General features: G+C 43.1%; 1 protein-coding gene across 2 annotated transcripts; it reads left to right on the top strand.

Moving 5' to 3' along the window:
• Positions 1-13,117: 13,117 nt before the first annotated feature.
• On the top strand, positions 13,118-26,964 carry LOC100383674 (putative histone-lysine N-methyltransferase family protein). Of its 2 annotated transcripts, NM_001319048.1 has the most exons (16): positions 13,169-13,233; positions 13,375-13,816; positions 13,898-13,981; positions 14,131-14,172; positions 14,272-14,326; positions 14,465-14,574; positions 15,140-15,316; positions 17,405-17,503; positions 21,217-21,315; positions 22,887-22,936; positions 24,564-24,652; positions 25,115-25,277; positions 25,369-25,474; positions 25,814-25,993; positions 26,154-26,384; positions 26,464-26,951. In NM_001319048.1, the coding sequence occupies exons 2-16, from the start codon at positions 13,427-13,429 to the stop codon at positions 26,575-26,577; spliced, it is 1,989 nt and encodes a 662-aa protein (NP_001305977.1). In that variant the 5' UTR covers positions 13,169-13,233; positions 13,375-13,426; the 3' UTR covers positions 26,578-26,951. The 2 variants fall into 2 exon arrangements, with proteins under 2 accessions (XP_020405510.1, NP_001305977.1); XM_020549921.2 differs by lacking the exon at positions 17,405-17,503 and having other exon boundaries at positions 13,118-13,233; positions 26,464-26,964.
• The last annotated feature ends 565 nt before the right edge of the window (positions 26,965-27,529 follow it).

Here is a 27,529-nt window from a genome sequence, read left to right as displayed (position 1 = left end):
CTGGCTATCCCTGTTATTGGCAATGGAGGCTCAAATTCGTTCTGGGATGATCAGTGGAGTCAGAGCATCCCGAGGCAGAATTTTCCTGAGCTTTTCTCCTTTGCCAAAAACACAAAACTGACTGTGAAAGAGGCCAAGGAGCAGGAGCAGTTTGATGGTTTCTTTCATTTGCCTATCTCTGAACAAGCGTATGATCAATTTCTGGTGCTGAAGGGGCCTTGGGAGCAAATTGTCCTCAGTGACGCCCATGATCGCTGGCGATACATATGGGGATCTGACAAATTCTCTACTCAAAAAGCTTACAGATTTTTTATGGGACAGACGCAGATTCACCCTATCTACAGACTTTTATGGAAAAGCAAATATCAGCCTAAACATAGAGTCTTCTATTGGCTGTGGCTCAAGAATAGGCTAAACACCAGAGATATGCTGAGAAGGAGAAACATGGAACTGGAATCCTATTCTTGTGAAAACTGTCTATGGCAAAGAGAGGAGACTCTCTATCACCTGTTTCTCAGATGCAATTTCGCGAAAGCCTGCTGGAGCTCAATTGGCATAACACCGCCCAGAATCTCTAACCCTGAGGTGGCAGCTGCGAACCTTAACCACCAGCTTAACGTCCCCTTCTCTATGGAGATTATTATACTCATGACTTGGAGCATCTGGAAAAGCCGAAACGAGTGGTTGTTTTCAAGCAAAGATCCTTCGGTGCACCGTTGTACGCAGGAATTCAACAAAGAGCTGCGATTGATCATGCACAGAGCACGGGGCATTTGACACCTCTATCCCGAATTGGCTGAGCCTGTGACAGGCATAGGAGTAGTGTTCCCTTTTATTTATTCTTAACGTTTATAAAAAGACTTTGTCTTAACGTCTTCGTTTCGCATACTTAATAAATTTCTCAACAGGGGCATCTCTACTGATTCTACAAAAAAAAAAGCAGCCAATGCGAGGGTCGGCGGCATCCTGCGCAGGGAGAAAGAGCGCGCGGTCAGGAAGGTGATGGCTAGACTTGGCTTCGTCGAGGAATGAACGATAGCCACCAAGGCTGACCGGCACATGAAGGAACACCGGCGTGGAGGTCTGGAAGAGTCCAAGGGAGCAGGGAGATGAACCTGGCCGGAGGAGCCGAGCTGAGCTTCAACGCCATGGCCAGAGGCGAGCGCATGCGTGCGTGATGAAAAATATCCCTGGCAGCTGAGCGCGTATAGGATTTTTTCTAGCTCCGTGCAACGAGTAGGACGAGCAACAGATAAGAATAGAAGGTAGTGACGTGGGGATAAGAAACTAGTGAGGGCGGTGGGAAAAATCTCCTGGAGATGAGACGTGAAGGAGAGAAAAAAAATCCTGGAGGGTGGAAAGCGGTGAGATATTTAGGGAAAAATATATCGTTTTTATTTTCTCATATTTTCTTTACAAGAGAACACACTGATAATTTAGTTCTCACATTAAGTCTGCGCGAGATGTAAACCGAACGAAACAAAAGATATCAGACAAACTAGTATAGACTGTGCTTGATTTAATTTAGAGCAGATAATTTACTAGACGAATAAATCTCAATTATAAATCCTGAGATGCGATGTATACGGGATAGACAGTAATTATGACACAGTTTTATTTAGTGGAACCTAAATGAATTTCGTCTGTTATCTGAATACTCAATAAGAGAATAATTCGGCAATGAGCTGGCGCCTCGTTTTTCTCGGACAACACGTAAACAGACAGATTCAATATTTAGGACAACACTGGTTTAGTCGATCTCGGATAAAAATTTATCCGCCATCTAAATACAGTTGATTTTAATATCTTACAGAGTGTGCTGAAGAACAAATTGGATCATAACCTCGCGCACGATTTCTCAGCTCACGAGCAGATACGAAATTATTTCACCCCAAAAACTTAGTCGTCGAGTTCTAAATAAATTTGTTTGGAGATAAAATCATCAGAGTGGGTTGGGCTTCCGAATTCGGATTCGCGCGAGCGATGAATTTTAAATAATCACCGGACGCACCGATTTTCGGAACAACGATGTTCCGAACATCACGAAAATTTAGGAAGAGCCCGGATAAATAAAAACGATGTCGAACTCGTGACAAATGAAACAGATGCGATATTAAAATCGCGATAGGCGAAGATGATTGAAATTTAGCATCTGTTTTATCCACTGATATTACGTGCTTAAATCCATACTCATTGTCGAGCAGAATATAAACACCAGGGGTGTTACAAGGAGCCACAAGCAATGTACAACCGGCTCAAGACAATGGTCAATCAAGTGCGCAACCACGAGAGCACCAAGTGGGATGACCATGAAATGGTCAAGGCTATTCTTAGATCTCTTGTTTTTCGCAATCCCACTGAAGTGCAACTAATCTGTGGAGATCTAAGGTATAAACAGATGTCTCCCGATGAGGTAATTGGCAAGTTTGTGAGCTTTGAATTTATGATCAAGGACTCCAAACATATTGTCAACTTGGAGCAAGGCGCCACCTCCACACCCGAGGTGCAACTCATTGCATTCAAAGCAACGGAAGAAAAGAAAGACAAGCCTACACCAAGTAGACTACCAATCGATGCCTCTAAGCTCGACAACGAGGAGATGGCTCTTATCATCAAGAGCTTTCAACAAATCCTCAAACAAAGGAAGGGAAAGGACTACAAGCTCCGTTCCAAGAGGGTGTGCTACAGGTGTGGTAAGACCGGTCACTTTATTGCAGAATGTCCATATACAAGTGACAGTGACAGGGACGATGACAAGAAAGGGAAGAAGAAAATGGAGAAAAAGAAGTATTTCAAGAAGAAGGGTGGCGAGGCGCACATGGGGCGGGAATGGGACTCTGAGGAGAGTTCCATGGACACCTCCCTCGACGAGGACGCCGCCAACATCACCATCAACAAGGGACTTCTCTTCCCCAACATCGGCCATAAGTGGCTCATGGCTAAGGATGGCAAAAAGAAGAAGGTACATTCTAGATATACCCCCAAATATACTACATCCGATGATGAGGGTTCCTCTAGAGATGGCAACGGGTACAAACCCACTGGGTTTTGCCATTCCAAACCCGTACCCGTAAAAAATATCTATGTCCATTAAAAAACTCGTACCCATGATGGGTTTGAGATTTTGCCCAAACCCGTACCCATCGGGTTAGCGGGTACCCACGGGTTACCCGTGGGTTTCATCTCCAATATGCTTGTTCTTCTCATAATCAATAAGTATCGTAATGATTAATGAGATTATGGTCCAAAATTTATGTGATGAACAACGAGTTCATGATTTGGTATAAAAATTAATAGTAGAGAGAATGAAATACAAATAATAAGTTGTATAATTAAGTGACATTGCACTAAGTTATCCATCCACCACATATATAACGCTAGTAAAAACTATAATAGCAAGCAAGCAACACTCTCACTGACTACTTATACATTCACCATTTGATAAAAAATAGGAAGTAAATAAGGAATAACAAGTTTGTTGTTCATTTATAAAATAAAATGACAATATGCACTAGGTTTGGTCGGGTTTAAAAAAACCCACGGGTTCACGGGTTTGGGTACTATAGGAACAAACCCGTACCCATAAACCCATCGGGTATAGATTTATGCCCATTAACAAATTCATGGGTATGAAAATTGACCCAAACCCGTACCCTAATAGGGTAAAAACCCATCGGGTTTCGGGTTTCGGGTACCCATTGCCATCTCTAGGTACCTCTAGTGATAATGAAGATGATTTAACTTCTCTTTTTGCCAACCTAACAAAATATCAAAAGAAAAAGATGAATGAATTGATAGAATCCATTAACGAGAAGGATGATCTCTTGGAATGCCAAGAGGACTTGCTCGTTAAGGAAAATAAAAAATTGTTAATTTAAAAAATGCTTATGCTCTAGAAGTAGAAAATGTGAAAACTTATCTAAGGACCTTAGCATTTGCAATGATTCAATTTCCTGTCTTAGAGATGAGAATGCTAGTTTAAATACTAAGATAGAAGAACTGAATGTTTGCAAACCATCTACATCTACTGCTGAGCATGTCACTATTTGTACTAGATGTAGATATGTTAATATTAAAGCTATTGATGATCACCTTGCCATGATTAAAGAACAAAATAATCACATAGCTAAATTAACTGCTAAAATTGCCGAGCATGAATTAGAAAAATGAAAATTTTAAATTTGCTCGAACCATGCTTTATAATGGGAGACACTCTGGCATTGGCTTCCAACAAGGGAGCCAAAGCAACATCAAGCTTTATGCCCCCAAGAACAAACTCTCTAATTTTGTTAAGGGTAAGGCTCCCATGGTTCAGGATAGAGAAGGTTACATTTTATATCCTGAAAACTATCCTGAGCATAAGATTAGGAAAATTCATGCTAGAAAACCTCATAGTGTTTCTCATCATGCTTTTATGTATAGAAATGTGGCTTCTAGTTCTAGGCATTCAACTAATATCAAAATGTCTAAAAAGAAAATTGCAAATGCATCAAATGAGCATAACATTTCATTTAAAACTTTTGATGCATCTTATGTGCTTACTAACAAATCAGGCAAAGTAGTTGCCAAATATGTTGGGGGCAAACGCAAGAACCCAAAGACTTGTGTTTGGGTACCTAAGGTGCTTGTTTCTAATGTCAAAGGACCCAAGACCGTTTGGGTACCTAAGAACAAGGCCTAAACTTGTTTTGTAGGTTTATGCATCCGGTGGGTCAAGTTGGATAATCGATGGCGGGTGCAAAAACCACATGACAGGGGAGAAAAGGATGTTCTCCTCATATGAGAAAAATGAAGATCCCCAAAGGACGATTACATTCGGGAATGGAAATCAAGGTTTGGTCAAAGGTTTGGATAAAATTGATATATCTCCTGACCATTCCATTTCCAATGTTTTTCTTGTAGATTCTTTAGATTACAACTTGCTTTCAGTTTCTCAATTATGTAAAATGGGCTACAACTGTCTCTTTAACGATGTTGGTGTTACTGTCTTTAGAAGAAGTGATGATTCAATAGCATTTAAGGGAGTGTTAGATGGTCAACTATATTTAATTGATTTTAATGATAACAATGTTGAACTAGACACTTGCTTAATTGCTAAGACTAACATGGGCTGGCTCTGGCATCACCGACTTGCCCATGTTGGGATGAAGAATCTTCACAAGCTTCTAAAGGTAGAACACATTTTAGGACTAACAAATGTTCATTTTGAGAAATACAAGATTTGTAGCGCATGTCAAGCAGGGAAGCAAGTTGGAGTTCATAATTCACACAAGAACATCATGACGACCGACAGGTCGCTTGAGCTACTCCACATGGATCTATTCGGTCCGATCGCTTATATAAGCATCGGTGGGAGTAACTACTGTCTTGTTATTGTGGATGACTATTCTCGCTTCACTTGGGTATTCTTTTTGCAGGAAAAATCTCAAACCCAAGAGATCCTAAAGAGATTCTTAAGACGAGCTCAAAATGAGTTCGGATTGAGAATCAAGAAGATTAGAAGTGACAATGGAACAGAGTTCAAGAATTCTCAAACTGAAGGATTTCATGAGGAGGAGGGCATCAAGCATGAGTTCTCTTCTCCCTACACACCTAAACAAAATGGTGTAGTGGAGAGGAAGAATATAACTCATTTGGATATGGCAAGGACCATGCTTGATGGGTACAAGACACCAGACCAGTTTTGGGCGAAGGCGATTAACACCGCCTGCTACTCCAGCAACCAGTTATATCTTCACCGAATCCTCAAGAAAACATCATATGAACTCCTCACTGGTAAAAAGCCAAATGTTTCTTATTTTAGAGTTTTTGGGAGCAAATGCTTTATTCTCATTAAAAGAGGTAGGAATTCTAAATTTGCTCCTAAAGCAGTAGAAGGCTTTTTACTTGGTTATGACTCAAACACAAGGTCATATAGAGTCTTCAACAAGTCCACTGGATTAGTTGAAGTTTCTTGTGACATTGTGTTTGATGAGACTAATGGCTCCCAAGTGGAGCAAATTGATCTTGATGAACTAGATGACGATGAGCCACCTCAAGAAGAGGACATTGATCAAGGGGGAGATGAAGATGATCAAGACAAGGAAGATGATCAAGAGATTCGGGATCAAAGACCACCACACCCAAGAGTCCACCAAGCAATTCAAAGAGATCACCCCGTCAACTCCATACTTGGTGATATACACAAGGGGGTAACCAATAGATCTCGAGTTGCTCATTTCTGTGAACATTACTCCTTTGTGTCCTCTATTGAGCCATACATGATAGAGGATGCACTAAAGGATCCAGATTGGGTGGTGGCAATGCAAGAGGAGCTCAACAACTTCACGATGAATGAGGTATGACATATAGTTCCACGTCCTAACCAAAATATTGAAGGTACCAAGTGGGTATTCCGCAATAAACAAGATGAGAATGGTGTGGTGACTAGGAACAAGGCCCGACTTGTTGCCAAAGGTTATTTACAAGTCAAAGGTTTGGATTTTTATAAAACCTATGCACCCGTAGCTAGGCTTGAGTCAATTCGTATATTACTTGCCTATGCTACTTACCATGGCTTTAAGCTATATCAAATGGACGCGAAGAGTGCCTTCCTTAATGGCCCTATCAAGGAAGAGGTATATGTTGAGCAACCTCCCGGCTTTGAAAATAGTGAGTACCCTAACCATGTTTATAAGCTCTCAAAGGCGTTTTATGGGCTCAAGCAAGCCCCAAGAGTATGGTATGAATGCCTAAGAGACTTTCTTATCACTAATGGCTTCAAAGTTGGTAAAGCTGACCCTACTCTCTTCATTAAAACAATTGCAAAAGACTTGTTTATATACCAAATTTATGTTGATGATATAATATTTGGGTCTACTAACAAGTCAACTTGTGAAGAATTTAATAGGATTATGGTACAGAAATTCGAGATGTCTATGATGGGGGAGTTGAAGTACTTCCTTGGATTCCAAATCAAGCAACTCCAATAGGGCAACTTCATCAGCCAAACTAAGTACATTCAAGACATACTCAAGAAGTTTGGAATGAAGAATGCCAAACCCATCAAGACTCCCATGGGAACATATGGGCATCTCGACCTCGACACAGGAGGTAAATCCGTAGATCAAAAGGTATATCGGTCGATGATAGGTTCTTTACTCTACTTATGTGCATCTTGACCGAATATAATGCTTTCAGTATGCATGTGTGCAAGGTTCCAAGCAAATCCTAAGGAAGTTCACCTTAGGGCCATGAAAAGAATCATGAGATATTTAGTTTACACTCCTAAGTTTGGGCTTTGGTACCCCAAGGGATCTACCTTTGATTTAATTGGTTATTCCGATGCCGACTATGTTGGATGTAAAATTGACAAGTAGAGCACATTAGGGACTTGTCAGTTTTTGGGGAGATCCATGGTGTCTTCGGCTTCAAAGAAACAAAACTCAGTAGCTCTATCCACTGCTGAAGCCAAGTATATTGCTGCAGGACACTATTGTGCACAATTACTTTGGATGAGGCAAACCCTTAGGGACTATGGCTACAAGTTGAGCAAAGTTCCTCTCCTATGTGATAAGGAGAATGTAATCCGCATGGCGGATAATCCTGTTGAACACAGCCACACTAAGCACATAGACATCCGATATCACTTTTTGAGAGATCACCAACAAAAGGGAGATACCGAAATTGCTTATGTTAGCACCCACAACCAATTAGCCGATATCTTTACCAAGCCATTAGATGAAAAGACTTTTAGCAAACTTAGAAATGAGCTAAATATACTTGATTCTCGGAACTTTGATTGAAACATTGCACACATTGCTCATTTATATAAACTTATGATCATGTCTCTTTCATTTGGTACAAATGCATATTTCCTATTCTTCTTGTGCCAAGGCTAAGACTAATATTCTTTCAAGTGTACTTCTACGACTAGTATTAGATTGAAAGGGAAAAGGAGTATTCGACAAAGGCAAGGCTTCCACTCAACTCTGTCGGTATCATTTATCCTTTGCCTTACTCATAACCTCCAATTGGTATAAATCTTTCACTCATATGCATTATTTTCAAAAGGGGGAGAAAAAAGGCCCCAAAGTGGGAGAATTATAAGGGCCCTCCAGATTCTTTGTTTTTGGCGATTAATGCCAAAGGGGAGAAAGTATTAGGCCCAAAGCAAAAGGACCACACCACCATTTTAAAATTTTCAAAAACTAAAGGAAGAAATTATTTCAATTAGTATTTCATTTGGTTTCAAAATTTCATTTGGTATAATTTCATTAGGTATCTGCTTCAAGAATGGAAATCATTTCAAAAACCCTCTTGACAGCTAAGGGAAGAACTTCTTCAGGGGGAGCTTTTATTTAGTCAAAGGAAAAGCATTTGAAACAAGGGGAGAAATTTTAAATCTTAAAAATGTTTCTTGAAATCATATTCTTATACCTTTGGCTATTTGCAAAAGAATTTGAAAAGATTTTTCCAAAAGATTTGCAAAAACAAGCAAGTGGTGCAAATGTGGTCCAAAATGTTAAATAAAAGAAATCAATCACGTTTATTCTTAGACTTATGTAAAAAGACTTTCAATTGGTTTAAATCTAAGTAACCTATGCACATCTATCATATTTGCAAACTAGTTATATTTTTACACTCTATATTTGCCTTGGTTTGTGTTGGCATCAATCACCAAAAAGGGGGAGATTGAAAGGGAAATGGACTTAATCATTTCCTATAATCGATTTTGGTGGTTGACGTCCATCACAAACCACGTGAACTAACTAGTCTGCCTAGATGTTTTTTAATCTCAGGTGCATTAGGTTTAACATAAACCAAGAAAGAAATTGAGTTGGGGACTCAACAAAATTTAGAGCAAAGAGTTGGAATGGTGCTGCCAGTGGCGCACCGGACAATGTCCAGTGCCCCAGGCCAAGCACCACTTGAACATGCCACTCTCAGGTTTGTTAGGGAGGTGCTCCGCTATAATTTATCGGACTGTCCGATGTGCACCAGACATGTCTAGTGAGCCAACGGAGCAACGGTAACCTGCGCCTAATGGTCGACTGAAAAAGATGAATAGTGCAAGTCAGAAGTCAGAGCAGAAAGTCAGAACGCACCGAACATGTCCGGTGTGCCACCAGACTGTCTGGTGCAACTACAAGATAAAGAACTTCCATGGTCAACCGCTCCAAACCCTAACGACGTGCTGACGTGGCACGCACCGGACAGTGAACAGTGCCCTGTCTGGTGCACCATCGACAGCAATGGCTAGAATAATGGTTGGGGCTATAAATACCCCGCAACCACCTCCATTCAAGTCATCCAAGTTTTCTGAACTAAACATTCATTGCAAGAGCAAAAGACTTCACTCCAAGACACATTCAATAGATCAAATCCTCTCCAAGCCTCCAAATCAACTCAATTCCTTAGTGATTTGAGAGAGGATGTTTTGTGTTCTTTTGTTGCTCTTGTTGCTTGGATTGCTTTCTCCTCCTCTATTCTTATTCTTTGAAGTGCTTTGCAAAGCTAGCAAGAGACACCTAAGTGTGTGGTGGTCCTTGCGGGGTCTTAGTGACCCAAGTGATTAAGGAGAAGCCTGGACCGATCTAAGTGACCGATTGAGAGAGGGAAAGGGTTGGAATAGATCCGGCCTTTGTGGCCTCCTCAATGGGGACTATGTTCTTTGGAACCGAACCTCGATAAACAAATCACCGTGTTCAAATGCATTGATCTTCACTTGATTTGTTTCCCCTCATTCCTCTCTCTAAAAGTTCCCTTGCTCATATTGATTTGAGTTTGCTCCCAAACGTCATCCGCATTGATTGAGCAACTCTAAGCAAGGAGAACCATCTTTCGAACTCTGATTTAATTCTAACGCAAATCTCGGCCTTAGTGCGTGTTTAAAGTTTGTAAATTTCAGGTTTCACATATTCACCCCCTGTAGGCGACTTTCACCTTCTTGTAACACCTACTACGAGCATCGAGCAACAGAGGTGTCGGTAGCGCGAGCCACTGAAGACTAGATATAGGGACTTTCTGCCCGATCCAATAGAAACCTTGCATCCACCGTCCGAAGCCTAGAACAGGACATAGAAATTTACTTGTGGGAGTGGAGGTTCAAAACACCGACAAAAAGAGTGAGAGTTGCCATTCAGAGGGGGATCATCTTCAGAAAGTTGAAACATGCCTTGCATATTACCTATTGGCTAGCCATTATCAGAGTTTAGTACATAGGCTGGGACAGTCCAAGAGAGTCCCAACCCAAATTGATCATTGCCATGAGAAAGAATGATGCTCTAGGGAACATCCAGGACTGATTTGTACAATCATTTTACAAGCACATGAGACTAATTTATTGGATTGTTGTGCCATCTCAACAATTTTCCAAAAGAAGCAACCATGTGATTGATGTAAATACAATGCATAAACTATAGTGGAAAGCCTAACATCAGGCCCCAACCCTTCCTAGCATAAGGAATCTCCTTGAAGTTCAATGCTCTATCATGTCTGAGATACAGATCAAAATGCCATCAATGTCATGATTGTTTATGCTAAGAATATGATCTTTTTGGGAAGTGATTACCAGCTCAAAGATCCAAAGTCCAAAGGGTTGTCTTCCAACACTAAGAACTTGGAGACAAAGATCGCCTTGCAAATAATTTCTCACTCGTTGTAAGAACATACATATGTCGTTGCGGCCTAGAACTCCATCTATGTCAATGGCAATGACAAACCCTCCCTTCCAATCATCAAGACCAACGGTGAGGTGGACCTTGGACCTAGAGCAGCGATGAGCTCCACCATGTTCATTATCCATCTCTGGTCGAATAAACACTTGAGGGTCAATTAGGAAGCTGGTCATTGTGGATTGTTGCACTACCGAATCAGGTGAGGGCGAGATACAAAGTGTGGAGCAAGGAGGGCAGGCAGTTCCAATAAAGGTTGGTGTTTTCTCAGTATGAGGAATTCAACAGTTGCCCAAGGCACCTGAAGACAAAGAGGCACTTTCCTTGGTGGATTTTGTGGGGCCAAGAGAGGGCAGAGAGATGTCCACCATGGGCTTAGTAATGGGCCTCCATGTACCTTTCTTGAGGGTGCGTTTTTTGAAGCAGTATTTTTTCAATATATCCTAGGAAAAAGAAACGGTGACATCTAACAACTCTCGAATAGTATCTCATCAAGTGAATGGGAGAGACACATGTATCAGTACTTGCGGGTATGTTCCAAAGTTTCGAGGACAGACATCAGCGCTCACATAGACTGGGGCGGAGATTGAGAAGTGGCACCAACACACGCCAAACCTAAGGCAACTCTCAAAGAATGAGTAGGCTATAGGCCCACTTAATGTGAGATATGGTGGATCTAGAGGCATTGAAGGCACAACAACAGTGTCACACCCGATTTTAAGGGCAAAACCGAATGCATATCTTATGTGTCCCATAATCTATTTTCACACATATGTTGACGTCACAAGCACAATATATCAAAAGAACAATGCACAAAGGCGTAAATTGAAATTATATTAACATGTTACACTTTGAATAGACTTAATGTCTTAACCTTTATTCATCAAAGTACAACAAAACATGGGCATCCTTCCACAAGAAGATGACCAGAGGTATAGCTAGACTGGAATCTGTCGAACATCATGACCATAACCTTTGTCTACAGAACCTTCTGATCAAATTTAAGCAAGGGTGAGTACACTTATGGTTGATACTCATCAAGTGGGGTGAGAATTCAAAGTTAACAAGGTAAGACTAAGAGTTAGCATTTAATTGGTCAAATTTTTATTATCAACACCTGATTACTAGGTATAAGTATATACCAAACCCAATTAAGCATAATAATCAGCATATGCTCAAACCACTTGAGCAAATTATAATCAACATGAAGCTCAACCACTCGAGCGAACCACTTAAGCACACCGCGTAAACAAAATAGAGCACATTTTATTTTCATCTTTGAGTTAATTGTGAAGGTCTAGTCGCTCTTAACCGTGAGCACGACTAATAGTACAATAGAATTGAATGCACACTCTATTTTTGTCATAATTGTACAGTTGTTACAAAAATCAAAATAGCTCCGTGATAGTAGAGCGGGTTTCACATATAAAACTCTTCTGCACCGTTTTTCAACGATGTGTTAGTTAAAAACTGTGACATAAAAAACTGACTGCAACTGGCCTATTACACCACCTTGTCCTTTGGTCACAGTAAAACAACTATTTTGAAATTCAAAATTTAAAACCCTATAACTTTTGCATTGTCTAGGAATCCATGAAAAGCCCAGTTTGACAGCTAGGTTACCTTTTTTAGCCCCTTAATTAAAAAATACATGCCGTACGAAAGGTATGCAAGGAAATCCCCGCATTGGGCTGCTGGCTGCTGCCCGCTGGCGATTCTGGTAGAATACCCACTGGCGCAGCGATTTGACACGTCGGTTTCAAACACCGCATTCCCCCCAATCGGACGGCGCTGCGGGCGCTTGCGATTCAAATCGCCAATCCTCAGCCGCCCAATGTGCACCTTGCCCAAAATTCAAACAATCAAACTCGCCCGGGCAAACATGCCCAGCCAGCACGCCGTGGCAGTGGCCGTAAGGCTGTCCGCAGCCGCGTCCGCGAGGCAGCCCCCTCCCCTTGATCTGGCGGCTACAGAAGCCCCTAAGCCTGCAACGGCATCCTCTGCAGGACCCCCTAGGCAGCAGATTTGAACAGTGCACCGCCACAGCCAGCGTGAAGCAGCCACCCCCTCTATTCACTATTCATGCGTACGGTGAGTTTTTAATAGGTGGAGAAAAAATGGTAATAAATGATAAGTAGGGTTGGATAGTGATATTTTATAGTTGTAGTGGGGTATAGGGGGAGAATATAGGGGGAACCGCTGCGGGAGATAAAAAAGTAGGGGATGAAATGTTGATGATGTGACGCAAAAAAGTGATATAGGGGGAAAAATTTAGAGGTAACCGTTGCAGACAGTCTAAGGGGTTGTTTGGTTTGGTGCCTAAGACGCCATAATGTGCCAAACTTTTCTGCCTAACCTTAGTTCTTCAATTCGAGCGCCTAAGGTTAGGCAGATTGTGGCGTCTTAGGTAGGAAACCAAACATGCCCTAAATAACAGGGGTAGTATCGTCATCTGGTCCGCGGTAGCAGCCAGAAAGGACCGAGGACGCACCCTGCCTGTTTTGCTCTGCTCTCGACGCTTCACTCTGCCCCTCCCTCCTCCCTTCGTCTTCCACCATTCACTATAGCGGAGCGCAGGGTGAGCTCCTCGTCTCTCTGGCTGCTCTTGACGCGGTGGTCTAGGGCCCGCTGCGAAGGCGATTGCTGCGCTCGTTTGCAAGTGGGGGTTTTTCGGTTCATCTGGTTCTAACTTTGCTTTGTTGGGGTTTTGTTGGTGAAGCTGGTGGACGCCGAAGGTGAATTCGGTGGCGCCGGTGCCGAACCCGATATTCATGGACGCCTCTCCCCTGAACCCGCCGCCGCTGGTGGAGGAGGAGCTTGTGCTGCGCCGCAGTGCTCGTTGCCTCAATAGGCCAACCCGGCCCAGCTACGCGGAACAGGAGCCTCCTAAAAAACCCGGCGGCCGGGGCCGGAGCAAGCGGAAGAGGGACGAGGAGAAACCGGAGCTGGCACCGGCGCAGCAGGGTGCCAAGAGTCCGGACAGGAAGGACTCCAAGGATGAGGCGGGTGAGAAGAAGCCGACGCCCATGATTGCGGCGCTGCCGGTCTCTTGCGCTGGCGTTGCTGCTGAAGACGATGCGACGGGGACCGGGAAGAGCGCCAAGCTGAGGGTGAAGGAGACACTGAGGGCGTTCAATAGCCACTACCTCCACTTTGTGCAGGTACCTTTGTGTGTCTGAATGTTCGGGTATTATCCAGTTTGGTTCATGTTTTTCGCTGAATTTATAAGCATGTTGGTACAGGAGGAGCAGAAGAGAGCTCAGGCTGCGCTACAGGAGATTAACGCTAAGAGTGGCCTCAAACGTCAGACCAAGGGGGGTGAAAAGGTTCTTACCGCTGCCTTGAATTTTATGTAATACTGTTTTCTCGTATGCGTTCGTTCGTTAACTGTGCTATGGCCTATGGGTCTATGAGTCGTGTCATGATGAAAACTGTTTCGGTAAATTTGTATGCTCCTTTGCCTTTATAAATGCAGAAACGCCCATCAAAGCGGCCTGACCTGAAAGCAATCACCAAGGTACCTTGTTGATCTTCGCCATTCTTGTCCATTACCAAGCTGTATCTCTGTATGAGTTAGCTATACTTGTTGGTCTTATTGTTATTGTTGAAATCCCAGATGCAAGAAATGAATGCCGTGCTTTATCCAGAGAAAACGATTGGACATCTACCAGGTTGATCTTCTACTCCTCTCCAAGGAAAAAATGTATTCCGAAGTTTGAGGCACATGAATTCAGTTATATATTTTCTCTCCATATTTTCATTTTACTATATGGATGTGCCAATTGACGCTTTCATCCAATCATTCTTAGGGATCGATGTTGGAGATCATTTCTATTCTCGCGCTGAAATGGTAGTGTTGGGCATACACAGCCATTGGCTCAATGGCATTGACTTCATGGGGCTGAAATACCAAGGAAAGGTAACAGCAGCAGACATTTCCGTAGAGACGTTTTTCAAGAAAAAAATACCTCATGAGGAGTATAATCGTTGGTGCTGGGCTCGTGCTAGGTTTTACATAGACCCTATGTAGGTTGTTGCCATCGACTGCTTAGGCTCCTCATGAGTTCTTTTGTCCTGTTTTGTTTCTAGCGTGTGGAGCCGCCTTGTAGTCGGTGGCCTGGGGGAGTTGGCCCTGCCTCTCATTTGGTCACTTTTTCCTACTTAATAAAATAGCACACAGTTCTTCTGCATTGTTCCATAAAAAAATCATCACCACAAGATTTGCATTAATTAAGGTAATGTATTTTTAGACATTGTTTATCAAAGTATTATATTGGAGATGGTGTCAATGTCCTCATGGACTTACATTTGTGATCCGAAGAAGTGGTTCCTTTTTGCAACTCATCTTGTAGCTGTTTCTTTGTATTTTTCTAAATGTTCATCAAGTTGTCATCCATTTCTAGCTTCTAAACCAAAGAAAAAAATGACTCCTAAAGGGAGTGATCATGTACCTTAACTAATAATTTTGAATTTTGCTGTGGTAGGAGTATTCAAACTTAACTTTCCCACTGGCCACCTGTATCGTAATGTCGGGGGTATATGAAGATGATCTAGACAAAGCTGATGAAATTATTTATACTGGTCAAGGAGGAAATGATTTGCTTGGTAACCATCGCCAAATTGGCTCTCAACAGTTGAAACGTGGGAATTTAGCGTTGAAGGTTGGTTTCAGTGGTTCATATTTGTTACTTAGTTATATCATTTGCATGTAACTTGCTATGTTTCACATTTCCGTTCAAAGTTATAATTCACTTTGGTTTTATCCTAAGTCAAACTTTCTTAGCTTTGACTAAGTTTATACAAAAATGCCAAACAACTAGAACATCAAATGGTCAAGTTAGTTCTGCCATTCTGTTCATAAAAAAAATTCAGTAGTGATTTTATTTCAACTTGTAGATGTCCATATATGTTAAAAACTCGGTCAAAGTTAGAAAATATTGATTTAGAGCAACCAAAGTGAATTGGAATTCGGGATAGAGGGAGGGTTATATTTCTACAACAAAAATATTAAATATGTTGTAATGTGATACCAACCTGATTTGATTTGTCGATGGTGGATCGTGGATCATGTGCACGTGTGTATGATAAGTTGGGTGTTTAGTCCCATCTTGCTTGCATAGGTTGAGAAATACCAACATAGAATCTTAGTTGGTTCAAAATTTGATAGTACTATAGAGTTGCACATCATTATATAATAGAGAGAGAAAAAGACTGAGTCCTACATTAACATGACCCTACTGATGAAGATCCTCACCCTCACAAAAGAAAAGAGATTAGAATTTTTCGGCAGTAAATTTATGGGGTATGTCACGAGACCGAAAGCCAAAGGTAAATGCATGGTAGACGAAGATTTAGATAGGTTCAGGCTCTCGATAGAAGGCAATGCTCTACGTTCTATATATTGGTGGCTATTGCTCACGAGCTGATGATCTCATGCCCCTAGGAGGCTCCCTCGCCCCTCCTTTTATAGTCTAAGAAGCGGAGCGGCTACATGATAGACACCAAGTTGGTTTTCTATTCCATGACGGTACCATGTCGGTAACCTAGTTGTACATGAATCCTACTCTATGATTACAAGTGTGTATTCCTTATCCACTAGGATCTTGTCTTATTCGTTAGGGTCTTTGCTTTATTCGTTAGAATCTTTGCCTTAACTGTTAGGATCTTGACCATCTCTTCTATTCTAATAAGATCTTTGTCATGTTTGTGCTTCTAGAATCCTCCTGGTGGTAGACCTCCCCCTGATCATGATGCTCGAGTCCATGGGCTCTTGACCAAACCCATGGACCTATCTGTACATGCCCTTTTTGTTGAGCTTGATTGGGTTATCCCTGATATATGTTCTTGTCAATTACATATTAGCAAAAGAAACCAACCCAACCACTCTAAGGGTTTCACCTATCTCTAAGTTGCTGAGATGACAAGCACCACTCTAGGGGTTTCACCTGTCTTCATACCTTCATTAAAAACATGACACCTCAACTAGAACATGGATGTGATTACATGGCGTGGCGTGTTCTAGTAGAGGGGATGGGTGACCCCTGGCTGCGCAGGGCGTAGCTGCCGGAGTTGGCAGCGCAAGGTTTTGCCCCTCGATTACATATCTTTGCTGGAGAGGAGGTGAGGAAGATGATATAACTTCTTGCTTGATTCATTCATGTTGCCCATACGACTTATATATAGTATTCCTGATAACTAACTCTCCTAAATACTCTCATCCTAATCTTACTCTCCTATCTTTATCTAAACCGACTCCTACTAAATCTCAACTGACTTGACTTATCCCTGGAAGCGTGTATATCGTTTGCCCCACATGACACTACATGCAAGCTAATGTTATCGTAAGCAACCAATCAGACATTATGATTTTCTAGTTGTTCAAGCTATAGCTCATGGCATGTTTGGAACATTTAACATTTTAATACATGAGTTAATTTATATACTCAACATGTTGGTTTAGCGCGGTGGTAGGTCCTCCTATTGGGAGGCTGCCAACCAGGGGTTAAACTGCAGGCGTGTCCTAGGCAGCCAACTTTCAAGCCTTTTCTTGACCTTGCAGTTTGATCAAATTTCTTTCTTCTGTGGTATACCCCAAGGGAGGCCAATCATTCAGGGTCCGTCATTTTTTTCTTGCCGATCACAAATGTTTTGCCTTACACTTCTGAATGAATTGATCTCAAACATATATGTAAACTAAGCTCTTGATTCTTTTTTGTTTTTATCAATCTCATTTTAATTTACTGTTGTAGAATAGCAGGGAGAATGGTAATCCTGTCCGAGTTGTTCGAGGACATTTGTCAAAGAATAGCTACACTGGAAAGATCTACACCTATGATGGGCTTTACAAGGTTTTTACGTTTTCTGAATTCTCATATGAATAACGTAAACCATACGTTCTCGTCGTCTTATAGGAGCTTAGGCTTTTGAATTTGCAATTCTATTTAGATATATCGTTGTTGGTTAAATCATTATCCATGTGGGAAACCCTAACCCTAACTCAGGGTTGGGTGTTGTATTAATAGACCAAGAGTTGGGCCTGGGCCATTACACAGGGGTGAGACTGTAATTACAAGGGGCTAACCCTGAAACCCTAAACGGGTACTCTAACACCCTAAAGAGGAAATGGAAAGTCTAGAGAAAAAATCTAGATAGACTGAGTACAGGGGAGGTCCAGAGATCACAATGAAATAGGTCAAAAGCCTACTCAGCCCGAGAAGTAGTAAATGGGAGACGAGTATGTCGGCCTAGTTGACAAGCATGACAAAGGCCCTCAAAATGTCCCCTACTACATGAAAGATCTAAACTATTGGTGAGAGGCTGGTCATGACGTCTGGTCCTGGATGGCTGAGACGATACCAAGTGGTGGAGGAGGTTGTGGAGACCACGATGGGAGGTGGAGACGTGCCGGTGGATGGATGCCGGAGTGTGTAGAGGGCCCCGAGCTGTCACATCGGGCGAGAGGAGTCCTAGTGGCCAGATCCTTCACAGAAAAACCAGTGGGGTCAAACTCAATGGAACAAGAGTTGTTGATGGTGAACCTACGAACATAAAGAAAATTATGAGTGATATGAGGGGCTACGAGAACGTTGTTGAGATATAACGACCCAGGAAGAACCGAGGCACCTACTAAGGTGACTGACAAAGTGGACTGTCTCCAACGACGATCGAAGAGGGGTGGGAGGAATGGAATGGATGAGAGCGAGAGAGTGTGTGCCTGTAGTGGGGGTGGTGTGGTAAAATGCACGAGAGTCGACCACCCACTCGGAGGGGGGGTGTGGTAATCGCCATGGTGCCAAAGGCGGCAATGAGGGAGGTGGAGTCCCATCCTCCAGCCATCGGAGACCAAGGCGTCGGGGTGGGAGTCCCCGAGGGCGGGAGCTGGGGCGGAGTCGGAGTCGTCGGTGGCACGCCGTAGGGAGGCACTATCAGGAGGTCCGACGACGGAGGATGGGAGGCACTCGAGGCCTTGGCCCAGCCACATGGAGATGGTCTCGGTCCAGGGGTTGTAGAATAACGGTCATGCCTGGACGCCACCCCTGCCGAAGGAACCACCTTGGGTGGAGCCGCCACCCCCGCGGTCGCCCTTGCGGGAACGATGACCTCCGTCGACGGTGGAAGCCGGACGAGGTGCAACAGGGACGGTGGATGGAGGGCGGGCTGGAACCCCGGTCGACGGAGGGCGAGGGGCCTGCATCCCGAAGGCGCGTGACCGCCGGGAGGAGATCTGTAGAATGCCTGTGTTGGTGCGGGGGCCTTGGTCTCCATGGTGAGCTCATCAAGGAGAAGCTCGTTCCGCACGGCATGGAAGGTGGAAAATGGCACAATCCTCTTGATGAAAGTCTTCAGGTGGCCTTAGCGGAGGCTAAGGCTACACAGAAGGTTCATCACCAAGGTACGGTTGGCGATGGGCTCGCTGAAGTCGCGGAGAGAGTCCGCCATGCCCTTCATCTGGTGACAGTACTCCCCCACGGAGAGATCCCCCTGAGAGAACAGGTGGAATTGGGCGTCGAGATGGAGCGCCCGAGCCTCCTAGTTCTCGAGGAACTAGCCCTCAGCGAGCCACACCTGAGGTGTTGTGTTCGCCTGGTCGCGGACGATGTCTTGTAGCTCGACGATGATGGTGCCATTGAGCCATGAGAGGACGACGTTGTCCATCTAGACCCACGAAGGGGACAACTAGGTGACGGGGTTGTCGAGGACGTGGTCGGCGAGGGCATATTGCTGAAGCGTGAGGATGACCTAAGTGCGCCACCAGCCCACCAAGGGTAGTGGGAGGACGTCGGCCGAGCACAACAGACACGAGGGACCGATTGTTGTGGATCCTGGCGGCCTGAGCATGGAGGGCGACGATGTGTCGGCGTTGAGCCCGGAGGCATGTGGAGCATCGGGGGCCACTGGGGGGGGTCCTCCTGGGCAATTGACAGGCGACCGAGGAGGCGCTGAGCGGTGGCCATCTGGGTGGTCAGGGCGGTGCCCGTGGCACACTCTTGCTCTAGGGTCAGGGACGCGGCGCGTTGTCGTTCTTGGGAGGCGGTGACGACTGCCTGGATGGTGGCGATGGCCGCGACGAGCGCGGAAGGTGCTGGCGGAGAAGCCGACGGAGACGCGACAACGTCGGTCCACATGGGGTCGTGGGTGGAGAAGGTCGGTGGGGAACGTAGAGAGCGTCACTGATTAGCCGAGAGGGTGCCAGTCAGGGGTCCGAGGCTGGAATGAAGGGGGCCCCATGGTCGACAAGCGCGCTGGTGTGGGCGTTAGTGACGAAACCCCCTGCGTTCTAGGCGGCCGACGTAGCGGGGAGGAGTCCGAGCCCAGCAGTGGTGACTGGGGGGGGATAGCTCCGCGATGACGTCGATTGCGGTGGTGCTTGGGAGCAAGCATGCAGGAGGGAGACAAGCGGCGCCGGTGGGTAGGAGGCTGCTGGCGCTTGTGGTCGCGCCCATTAGACCTAAAAGTTTAGGCCGTGCTGTTTTGGGCTGCCTAGGCACGGCCCAAGAAAACGGGCTCAAAGCACGGCCCGACACGAAATATATTGGGCCGTGCCAGCACGACACGAATAAAGGGCTGGGCCGGGCTTTGATTTTCAGCCCATCGTGCCGCCCGGCCCAGCACGAGTGACTGGGCCGTGCTTGGGCCAGCCCGACGGCGAAAAGGCCGGTAAAAATGTGACATTAAAATTATATTAGGATTCATTATATATATCTTCAAAATGGCTTGCGTGGTTGTGGGCCGTGCCTGGGCCAGCCCGGCCCAAGACAAGCACGATGTGCTTTAGTGCCGTGCCGGGCTTAGATTTTAAGTGTTTGGCCCAGCACGGCTCGGTCCAAAAATATTAAGGGCCGTGTCGGCCCAAAGACTTAAGGCCCAAGGCACGATGGGCTCGTGCCGTGCCGGCCCGGCCCGGCCTGGCCCAAGTTTCAGGTCTAGCGCCCATGGCAGGGCGGCGACGGCTGGGGGAGCAGTCCCGTGTCCAGCCTTGCGCCCACGGTGGCAGCACCCATGGTAGGGGTGGCGGCGGCTATGGGAAGTAGCCCCGTGCCCACGACGGCGACGACTGCGGGGAGGAGGGCCGCGCCGGAGAGGTCCGCCATGGTCCTAGAGGTTGTGCCAGAGGTTGTGCCAGGGAGGTCTGTCATGGTGCCGGCGACTGGACAAGTGAGGAGAGTCAGCGGGCATGTGGAGAGGAGAGATAGGGCAACAGAGGGGGTGTCGGTGGTCGGGATGAGGAGGGGGTGGGCCCGCGGCGAAGGGGGAGGGAAGTCCTACGGTTGGGGTGGGGTGAGAGGAGAGAAGAAAACTAACTTTGCTCTATATCTTGTGGGAAGTCTTAACCCTAACTCAGGGTTGGATGTTGTATTAATAGACTAAGACTTGGGTCTGACTTATTACACAGGGGTGCAACTGTAATTACAAGGGGCTAACCCCAAAATCTTAAACAAGTACTCTAACAGTCCAGATAGCCTTCATTGGGAACACAACAGAAATGTATTTGATAGTATCTTGTTCTATTGCAATTATCTGACCAATTCTATGTTTGTTATTTCATGTGGATATTTGGTAGGTTGTAGATGACTGGGTGCAGAAGGGAGTGCAAGGCCATGTTGTTTTCAAATTTAAGTTGAAGCGGCTTGAGGGTCAGCCATCATTGACAACCTCTGAGGTATACTTGAACAAATACAACAAACTGAGTTGTTGTATTGATAGTGCCCACCGTCTTCTTATGATTTGGATGGGTGGACTTCGCGTGAAAATAATATGACACATCTCATATTTGCTATCAATTGTCAAAACATTTCTAGTTCTAGTCATGGTTGTTATGGCGCTAAGGTGACCTACGAGTGATCTAGGTCCTTTTTATATTTTAAATGTCTAAGAGTTTGTTTAGAAGCACTCAGTTTTTTAAAAACTGGTTTATGAAAATTAATGCGGTTCCAAACGTACTAGTTAATGTTCGAGTTTATAGAAACTTGATTACTAGTTCTTCAAAATCAAGAAGCTAGTCTTCTCTGGCTAAAGTCATTTTATAAAAATTGATGTGATTTCAAAGACCATTAACCAAATTTTGTCATAAATTAATTTATAGAAACTAAAGTTAAAAACTAAAGGTAGAAACCGGACTATTAAAAATTAGATTGCTTCTAAACAGGACCTTAAGCGCGACGTGAGGTGGCCTTATAGATAGACAATAGACATTATAGGACATACAAGTCTTAACTAACGTATAATATAGTTTGTAAAATAACATAGTTCATAAAATTAATAAATTCACGATGCATAATTCATAATTTCATAAATCCACAGAAGAATATAAGAGACAACATTAAATTCAGATTGTCAACACCCAAGTCTCAAGTCATCTCTATCTAGTCACATTTCTACATTTGGCTTAGCTTGTGAATTTGAACCAACTGAACCAGACAGGCCTAAACTCAACGGCAAATTTGCCTCCTATTTATTATATTAAGCCATTGGATCATAATGGTTAGACAAGATTCTTCTCCCTCAAAGCCCTAGTCACTATCATTCTCTCCCTCGGTTCTTCAGTCTCTCCCGTGATGGCGCACGGAGAAAGAGGTTTGCGGCGTCTCGCTCCTCCTTCTCGAGCACCATCGCTTTCTCTGCACGCCTCACACACTCACGTGAGGGCCCTGGTTGACCCTCTCTTCCTCCCTCCCTCCCCCTCCTCCTCCCCCTCTTGCCTCACCTTGCCTCACGCTTCTCCCTCAGCACCATCCGCCTGCCCACCGTGCCCCTGCTCGCCCTTCCCGTCGCGGTGCTCGTCCGCCCTGCCGCGCCCTGCCCGCCGCGTCGTGAGGGGATGTGTCTAGGGTTATTGGGAGAGCACCCCTTCCTATGGCGTCCACGACAAGCACTAGGGCGTCGCCATAGACGCCTCGCGGATGCCATACACCCAGTTGGCAAGGCGTGGACTGTGGCGTTCGGCCTGGAGCACCGCTTAAGAGACACTGTACGGACGCCATAACAATTAACAAGCATGGCTCTAGTGCAGGTAGCCTTTTTTTCTTTCAGAAACATCCTTGACTGCTTGTGGCATTTTTAACATAAATATGCTTCTGAGTTGTCATAATGCACTAATAATACAGCCACCTAGTTTTGTTTGTCTATTTGACTTTTTGAATCGAATTTGTATTCTCTTGAATAAATTTAACTCTGCAGTTTTGTATATGCTGGAAATATCATGTGTTTGTCATCACATATCTGTGTGTCCAGGTGCGATTTACTCGTGCAGAAGCTCCGACAACTATTTCCGAATTACCCGGGTAAATGATCGAACCTGAAGTTTCCTTTTTTATTAGTGCACACAGAACTGAAGTTTCTGTTTTGCAATGATTTCATTTCCCCCTCGTAAGTTATGTGTTCTTAAATGAAGTAGCTTATATTGACTATATGTGTGCTTAAACACGGTGGATAGCATATTGGATGACTATTGCTGGTTGTACTGCCTTAGCTAGAGTGGGAATATGTATTCTCTCTCTGTTCCAAAATGCAGATTATTAGTTTTTCCCTTAGTCCAACTTCTCTAACTTTAATTAAATTCACAGAAAATACATAATGTAAACCTTAAATTAGTTTTATTAAATCCACCATAATTTATGTCTTGATAATGTATTTATTTTATATTGTAGATCTTAATATCATTTTTATATAAATTTGGCTAAAGTTATAGATCTTTAACTTAGAACAAAGATAAAATGGCCTGCATTTTGAATGAGGAAGGATCTCTACCATAAAGAAATCTTAATAAGACACAAGGATAGGCAATCAGAGGGGTGTGAATAGTTACGGAAGATTAAAAATAATTATAACACCTCATTGCAAAACCAAATAAAACCACTTTTCGAAAAACTTAACAGAACTTTGTTTCGTTAATAAAAACAAGATTTTTCAAAATCCGTAACTTATATTGACTCAAAATTTTAACAGAATAAACTCGATAAAATTACACAACTAACCCAATTGGAATCACGTTGATCAGAGATCGGACTTCCGGATCTAGAGATATTAACAAAACAACACGGTTGTAGTAGAGTATCACGAAAATTGATCAAGCCCTAATTTTGTGATTAACCAATTAGCACAAAAGACTAATTAATATAAATGATCTAGGTGAATGTTGAAATATAATATAAGTGAATTATCTACTTCTTCCTATCAGCTTAAGCTTTTGGGTTGAATTGGTTGCTGTATGCAACTTAATATGGTATCGGAGCGAGAGGTCACGAGTTCGAATCCTTGTTAGCGCAACTAAAATAAAATAATTGTTGCTTGCTCCTATTCCACGTCGGAGACCCAAGAGAGGCTCGACGTGAGGGAGAGTATTGAAATATAATATAAGTGAATTGTTTATCTCTTCCTATCAGCTTAAGTTTTTTGTTTAAATTGGTTGGTGCATGCAACTTAATTGTGAAACAAGTCAAGAGTAACACTTGAAATAAGCAAATCAATCTAAAATCAAAATTAGGCATATAAATTATGAGCAAAGAGGGAGGAACGAGATTAGCACACTAATCTTACATGAATATCGCCTTAATCACCTAGATTGTGTGTCCAAAGTGCTCTCCACAAAATCTCCAAAAGCACCAGATTAATCTAATTTTTTAGATTTAACTCAAACTAGAATTCCTGTCTGAAAAAGGTAAACTGATCTTGGCACTAGGCCACGCCTCACCTAGGCAAATGCTGCTTTGGCTACACGATTTCATGTTAATTAAATAATATCTTTAGTCGTACTTGACGGTACTCTATCAACATCAATGGCTGTGGTAGTTTTACGATTGTGTTATGCTAACATCCATGCATTTATTCTTTTATCTTCTTAGTCTTTGTGATACAAAAGTTATGTTTCTTTGAATGAAATTAATGATATGTTACATTTTAATTTGGTAGGCTGGTTTGTGATGACATCTCTGGAGGGCAAGAAAATATTCCTATTCCTGCTACTAACTTGGTTGATGATCCACCTGTTCCTCCATCTGGTATGTTCAAATTTATCAATTTGAATAAGCTAAATCCTGGAATACATTGAATGACAGTTTAGAGCATCTCTAGTAGTTCCCTGAAAAAGCTCCCCAAACTCAGATTTAGCAAGTTGCTAAATACATATTGGTAACAAAAACAACCTTATCATCCAACAGTTCCTAATTATTAGGTTGTTAGATATTTTTAAATTATGCTAACTCAGTTTTTTCTAGTTATTACTTGCAGCTTTAAATTTGGTGTCATTTGTACAATGCGATGGTCTATGAAACTTTTTAAACATAGATAAGTAACTAAGCTGCCAAAATTCAGTGCCAATTTTTTCTTGTTACTTCTAGCAGATCTGCTTTCTTGTCATCTTGTTCTACTGTTGTTTATAGTTTGTATTCCTGTTCCTGTTTCAATTTATACAGCAATCATCAATGGCTGATTGCTTGGTGTCACCTTTGGCAACATTTTAGGTTTCAAGTACTTGAAATCTCTACAAATTCCAAAGGACATCAAGATTCCGTCTAGTATTATTGGCTGTGATTGTGAAGGAGGTTGTGCTAGCAACAAAAAATGTTTGTGTGCTCAGCGCAATGGTTCTGATCTGCCTTATGTATCATATAAGAACATTGGCAGGTAAGATCGACTTTTAAATGTATTCAAGCCTTCAACACTGGGATACATTTTACAACTATTATTTTTACGTATTTAAATTCCATTTCTATAGGTTGGTGGAGCCGAAAGCAGTTGTATTTGAATGTGGGGCTAACTGCAGCTGCAACCATGATTGTGTAAACAGAACATCTCAACAAGGTTTGCAGTACCGCTTAGAGGTTGGTATTCCTCTTTCCAAGAGTGTTGAGGTTTGATACTTCCTAGAATATCTATTTTAGTCTTTTCCCTATCAAAAACACAGGAGAGCGGTGTTTTATTTCATTAAGAGAACATAATATAGTACAGAGGACACGTCAATTCCCTCCCCCAACCAGACACCAAATGCTGTTTCTATTAGCTACTGTTTGCACGACTACTGAAACATTTGTATTGTGCCAGTGAAAACACATTCTTTATTGTGCTTGCACAATTTTGGTCCCTTTCACAATTCTTTCTGTTGGGAGTGACGCCTCTTACTAGCATTTCTGTCTAGTTGCTTAACAGGTTGGATTTTGCAGGTATTTAAGACAGCTTCAAAAGGATGGGGAGTCAGGACTTGGGACACTATCCTCCCTGGGGCTCCCATCTGTGAGTACACAGGGGTGTTGAGGAGGACCGAAGATTTGGATGGTTCACAGAACAACTATTGTTTTGACATTGACTGTCTTCAAACCATGAAGGGTTTGGATGGAAGGGAGGTAATTGTTTTTCCATTTACTGTAACAAGAAATATTGCCGAATTCTACTTCTATATCACTAGTTCCTTGCTACATAGATATTTTTGGTGTGCTGAAATTTCGTCAGGTGCTTTTAGATCACTAGTTATTGAACACTCAAGCTATGTATTTTGTCCTGCAGAAAAGGGCTGGATCCGAAATGCACCTGCCTAATCTTCATCCTGAGAATGATTCAGATGCACAACCTGCACCTGAGTACTGCATAGACGCTCACTCTATTGGCAACTTTGCAAGATTTATAAATCACAGCTGCCAACCTAACCTTTTCGTCCAGTGCGTCTTGAGCTCACACAATGATGTTAAACTGGCGAAAGTGATGCTTTTCGCTGCTGACACCATACTTCCTCTTCAGGTGAGAAGTGTTTGAGTTCTCTTAACAAAACTGTAGACTCTACCAAAAAGAAAATTTCTGACTACCATGTGCTTTTCAGGAGCTATCCTATGACTACGGTTATCGATTGGACAGTGTTGTTGGGCCTGATGGAAAAATTGTGAAGCTGGCCTGCCACTGTGGTGCTCCTGATTGCCGGAAGCGCCTCTACTAACCTGCAGTGTGTTTATTTCTATTTGGATTTTTGAGGAAACAGCTTATATTGTAGGAAAAACAGTCATGGTACCTATGTAGTTGACATGCTCTTGATCATATATAGCAAAAGAGGAGCAATTTATGGGGTGTTCGGTTTAAGAATGAGTTAGTATATCATCTTCTCATTTACTATTTTTGCTTGGTTTATGTAATAAAATGAGTCGATCTATCACCACCTTATTCCTCATAGTTAGTTAGTTAGCACTAACATTAGAAATGAAGTCATCTTATCAAATTTAAGGAATGAGCTTATGATGTACCACCTTAATTTGGATGAAGTGATTCATCAAACAAACACCCTATTGATATAATATAGCATTCTTGTTTTGTGATAATTAGAGATTTAGAGGACATGGTGGTCATGGTAGCATATTTTGCCGACAATCTTCGATTAACTGATATATCTGGACATCTGGTCCTGCAACACTTATCCTCTGGATAAATATATATACGTTACATGTTTCCTCAATGAGTCAATGGCTTGGATCTGTGTTTTTTCTATCATTTGCCGTCTCGCGCGTGCGTGTCTGTGCTTAATCGATAAATACACGGACTACTCAGGTACCTTTTTCAAATTGTGATGGCAACTGAATTGTCAAATAGCGACAAATACGACACAACAATATCGATTTATGTAGCATTTTCTCTAACAATGACTTAAATTTCGAATTTCCCATGTCTCGGTACTGTCAATAGCTGCAAAGGCTTCGGGTGTTGCTGTTGCCGCAGGTTTCATGTCTTCTCATTCATATGATTTCATCATGACACCAATTTAGTAATTTGCATGTCTCCCTGCATGTGTAAGCTGTGAGATTTCATTTGATTGCTGGTTTTAACCGTTACTAGTTGCTAACTGGCAGCAATTAAAAACTGCTTGCTAATCGTCTGATGGATATGTGATACCACTAAAC

This window comes from Zea mays, chromosome 3, assembly GCF_902167145.1.
Source record: "Zea mays cultivar B73 chromosome 3, Zm-B73-REFERENCE-NAM-5.0, whole genome shotgun sequence".
NCBI lineage: Eukaryota > Viridiplantae > Streptophyta > Magnoliopsida > Poales > Poaceae > Zea > Zea mays.
The sequence above is the reverse complement of the archived record's forward strand: the minus strand, read 5'-3'. Positions and strand labels throughout refer to the sequence as shown.

What these genes read in the sequence shown, in the direction of transcription:
- LOC100383674 (NM_001319048.1), top strand. Translation starts at nt 13,427, where the DNA reads ATGGACGCCTCTCCCCTGAACCCGCCGCCGCTGGTGGAGGAGGAGCTT. An exon ending in ACTACCTCCACTTTGTGCAG is followed by an intron (nt 13,817 to 13,897) that starts GTACCTTTGTGT and finishes ATGTTGGTACAG; the next exon opens with GAGGAGCAGAAGAGAGCTCA. An exon ending in TCATATAAGAACATTGGCAG is followed by an intron (nt 25,278 to 25,368) that starts GTAAGATCGACT and finishes CCATTTCTATAG; the next exon opens with GTTGGTGGAGCCGAAAGCAG.